Here is a 4,404-nt window from a genome sequence, read left to right on the forward strand (position 1 = left end):
TTTTTAATAAGCCTTAATGGGTGCCATTACTTGTGGGACCACTGATTTCGTAAAAATATAAACACTTAGTTTATATGGGAGAGATTATACTACAACAATAAAGGATGGATTCATTTGACATTTTTACCATGTGTAGCAACAAGCATGGAGTGTTTTGTACAGATATGCTTTAGCTGAGAAACCGCAGAGGTCCTTAAGGTCCACAGAACAGATTATCAAAGAATACTACCACTTTAAGTGGCAAACAGTTAGTAGGTAAACATCACTTATTGAGTCAAAGATGATGAAAAGGCATAGTAGGAGCACAATGCATCAAAGGATACACATTTGTCAGTCCCAAGAAAAGAAAAAGATCAGATTAGATTTTGCCAACAAAACATCTTAACAAGCCAAAAAAGTTCTGAAGCAGCTGTCTTTGGAGACATCAAGCTTAGGTCAACATGTACCAGATTAACAATTGGGAACAAAGTAGGCGGAAGGCTCGGAGCAGCTCATGAATAGAAGCTTAACATGTAAAACAAGCGGAGGCAGTGTGATGGCATGAGCATGCGTGGTTTCCAGTGGCACGGTGTCATTTTTGTTTATTGTTAGTGTGACAGAAAGGAGAAGAAAGGAAAATTCAGCAGGAATTCTTAAGTGCACAGCTATTCTCCTAAGGTGCAGCTAAGAAATCGACGATTTTAAGTCCCCATAAAGAATATTATGTAAATGACAGAAATACAATTTATGCATTATCAGTGCAAATGCTCAAAAAAATATATACTTGAAAATATCTATAACACATTTATTGGCAAACTTGGAAAAGCTCTAAGCTATCATTTGTTTTTTCTAGCGTGGGATACTTTTCTACCATAAAAATTCTTTAACTTGAGTGCATCTATTAAGTGGGGGGAATAAAATCATTAATATATTTAAAGGTAGCGCAATTTTTCATACCACTGCTGGCAAAATATCTTTTTTGTGTCAAACTCACCTGCAGTATTTGTAGCTGAAAAGTTTAATCTTAATTTCATTAAACCAAAGCATATAGCTCCAGTTAAATTCACAGCAGAGAATTGCAAAATATAGTGACATTTGTGACAGTAGGAGAAGAAAAAGGCTTTCTCCTTGGGAGGTACATGCCTCCCAAACAACCCATTCATATTTAATAATTGTTATGGAGACTTAGTGACTCCTAGATGCCGGTCTTTGATGCGATTCTTAAATCATTGAGCTTTGGATTTTTATTTTTATTTTTTTTTTGCCTCCATTTCCATCCTGCTAACTGTGCATGGAGGCAGAATAGACTTCTTGCCCAGCTGCCAGTGGCTAAAAGTAATAGGCCTCTGTGTCATGTCATGTTTATGCAGAAAGTTTTGGACTGATAATTAAAAGTTCCTAGAAACACACACAAAAAATCATGGAATACATTTAAAAACAATGGTTCATTTATTTTATTTTACCATTATTGTTAGAGGTATCAGTAAGTTTTTCACAAGCAATTTTGGAGCTCAGTTCTCTCTTAAGATGAGATTTTTTTGGCACTAAGTGAATGTACTCGTATTAATTGTGAGGTCTTTAAGGGCATGGTACTGCAGTTAAATATGAAATGTATTTCATGCTTTTTACACATCTTTACCGGCTGTGCCAACACATTTTGATGGAACTGTGTATCCATATACTTTGTGTAAAAGAACACAAATAAGGGTACAAACTTCAACTTTCCCATAAATATGCCCAAAAGAATAAGATGGTGTTCTTTAAATGCAAATGAACAAAGAAACTCACACAGGCTGAGAGAATTCAGGAGCCTCGTCGTTGACATTAGCCATCCTCACGCGGACCGTGGCGGTGCCAGAATGAGGCTCATCCCCGCTGTCCACTGCCATCACCACAAACTCATACAAATGGTTAGGCCTCTCATAGTCAAGCCGCCTCGCAGGGAAAACAGTCCCATGGGGTGAAATGCTGAAATCCGGGCTCAGGGTGTAATAGGTGAGCTCTGCATTTAATCCTGAGTCACAGTCTGTGGCTAAAACTGTCAAAATGGAGCACATGACATCGGGATCATCAGTTAGCAGTTAATGGAAAAAACAAAAACGATGGCATGGCATGTGCAGATGAATATTTCCACATCTTTGTAGGTCATTATCCCTTTATGGCCTTGCATAACATGCAATAAATCATAAGTTCAGACAGCTACAATTATTAGAACACAAAATGCTCCCTGCTAGACTGATTACCATCATTTGCCGAAATTGGCTTAAAGACATGGAAAAGAAATAATTAAATGAACAGCACTTATGTGTGTATGCCTGGCTGGAAATGATTATATTCTAAGGTAATTACACAGAAAAAACTATAGCTTTGCCTCTGATGTGTGATGAGATTTTTTCCAGAGAGCGCAGCCGCAACCACTGTGAATTTCACTTAAACTCTCCGTTTAACACACACATCCCTGCCAGCTCCTAACACTTGGATACATCAATTTACTTTGATGTGTTTTTATTTGCTGCATGTCAAGCATCACGTGCAGCCTGCATGTGTTAATGTCTCGTTCTTGTTTCGTCTTAGCACCTTGTAAAACAAATCACATCTGGTAATTCATGGCACTCTTTTAATTTGGCTCGTATAATTTCACCGACTCATTAAATGTTAAAGAGACTGAAATTCTGAATTTCCTTTACACTTCTCTAATAAAAGCTCTTCTGTGAGTTTAATCTACTTTGTCGTCAACTTCAGTGGGCCTTTGCCCCGTGGGGACACACTGATAGTGAAAAGCTGATTTTCTTTCTCTCAGTGACTCAAGAAGGAAAAAAAATCTTTGATATTTTATTGGTTAGCAGAGCAGTCCTCCAGATTAAAAAATTCCCTCTACTTCTGTGTCTGTTCACAATTCTGCCCACTCCTTCTAGCTGGGATTGAGTTTATTTAAAGATCAACCCTACAAGCTTCTTTTCTCTCCTTCAAATTGATTCTTTCACTTTCATTTTTTTCTACTAACCTACTAATCATTTTCTCTTATAGCTGGATCTTCATGTCCCACTATTTCTACGTGGTATCCATTTATACTCTATATTTTATTGTTTTCTGAATAAAGTTTTTGATTTATAGTCCATTTCCCCTAACAACTATTCTGTGTTTTTCCTTTTTTTCTGCACTTAAATGTTTTAGATGGTCAAACTTAATAATCAAAAATAATCAGAGTGAATTCAAAATGAAGTTAGCTAATTAATAATTGATTTGTTGAGGTAATATAACAATCTAATAAATGATCCTCCTTGAGGCTTTGAACACAATGGCCTGAAGCCATTAGAAAAATCTTACTTCATACGTTCAAGGTCATCAGCAATGTTGTCTCTCTATATCTTATTGATCTCCTTCAAGCTAATATATCCAGCCGTAAGTGCTCCTATTCCATAGCATTCATTCACTAACCAGTTCAATAATCCAATTCTAATTACTATTGCATTTATAAAACAAAACCCCCTAGGGAAAAAAAAAAAAAAAAAAAAAAAAAAGTTGGAGAGAAAATGTTGAACAGTTACAAAATATAACTAATGATATAGTTCAAACAAGATATTTAAATGCACTTTACGGAGAGTTGTGAGTGTGACGAGTTTTAATTTCAATTTCTGCGTTTCAATTTTGAAGTTTGCACACGGCCAAGATCACTGTGCCTTTCAACATTTGGGAGAGCCTGGATGATGTCATGACCGTGCAAAGTTTTGATAGGCCAGTTCACGGTATTTGAGTTAACTGGAAACATGCCTGCGAAAGCATTTCAAGGCAAAACCTCAAACACGTTGCTTCACTGAGTAACTTGTCTGAGATGATTGAAAAATTAAAAACAAAAATATCAGCCAAGACAGCATAAAAAGAGTTGTTGACCTTCACAAGTCTGGCTCGATTTTCTGATGACTTATGGTGTCTCATTCATCTTTTCAAACATTTACAGGCGATAAACAAGTTTTGGTGCAAATAGTCAACAGCAAAACAAAAGTAGCAAACCTTGTGAAGATGCTGGCTAAAAAGGTCACTCAGAGAAGACGTCAATATTCCAGAGGAAATTTGAAAAGCAAGACTGTGCTTTGCAAAAGATCTTACATTTTGGAGAAATGTCTGATGAAACTCTACAAATGTTAATTGTGTTCATAATCCAAGCGGACCAAAAAGAAGAGTTTTTACCTGATTTATTGTTAGACAGAAGGAAAAATGTTGCATTTTTCTATAATACATGAAAATATCTAGTTTGATTTTTAAACAGCGACATGAACTTTACTAGGCAAAACTTAATAATAATAATGTTATATTTATTGATACTGTATGGTTAGCAGCTTTGTCTGTGTGTTTTCCGTATCTGCTTTTTATATATATATATATATATATATATATATATATATATATATATATATATATATATAT

At 35.6% G+C, this 4,404-nt stretch overlaps 1 protein-coding gene across 1 annotated transcript in view; it reads right to left on the bottom strand.

Moving 5' to 3' along the window:
* The window catches only part of LOC106955884 (neural-cadherin), a 136,504-nt gene that overhangs the window by 56,898 nt on the left and 75,202 nt on the right, over nt 1–4,404 (bottom strand). Inside the window, exon 6 of the mRNA XM_015046312.1 lies at nt 1,768–2,017. Within this exon, the coding sequence (XP_014901798.1) occupies nt 1,768–2,017 (250 nt within the window). The remainder of the gene's footprint in view (nt 1–1,767; nt 2,018–4,404) is intronic.

This window comes from Poecilia latipinna, unplaced genomic scaffold (assembly GCF_001443285.1).
Source record: "Poecilia latipinna isolate Pla-1442-1.1 unplaced genomic scaffold, P_latipinna-1.0 Scaffold773, whole genome shotgun sequence".
In the NCBI taxonomy this organism is placed as follows: Eukaryota; Metazoa; Chordata; class Actinopteri; order Cyprinodontiformes; family Poeciliidae; genus Poecilia; species Poecilia latipinna.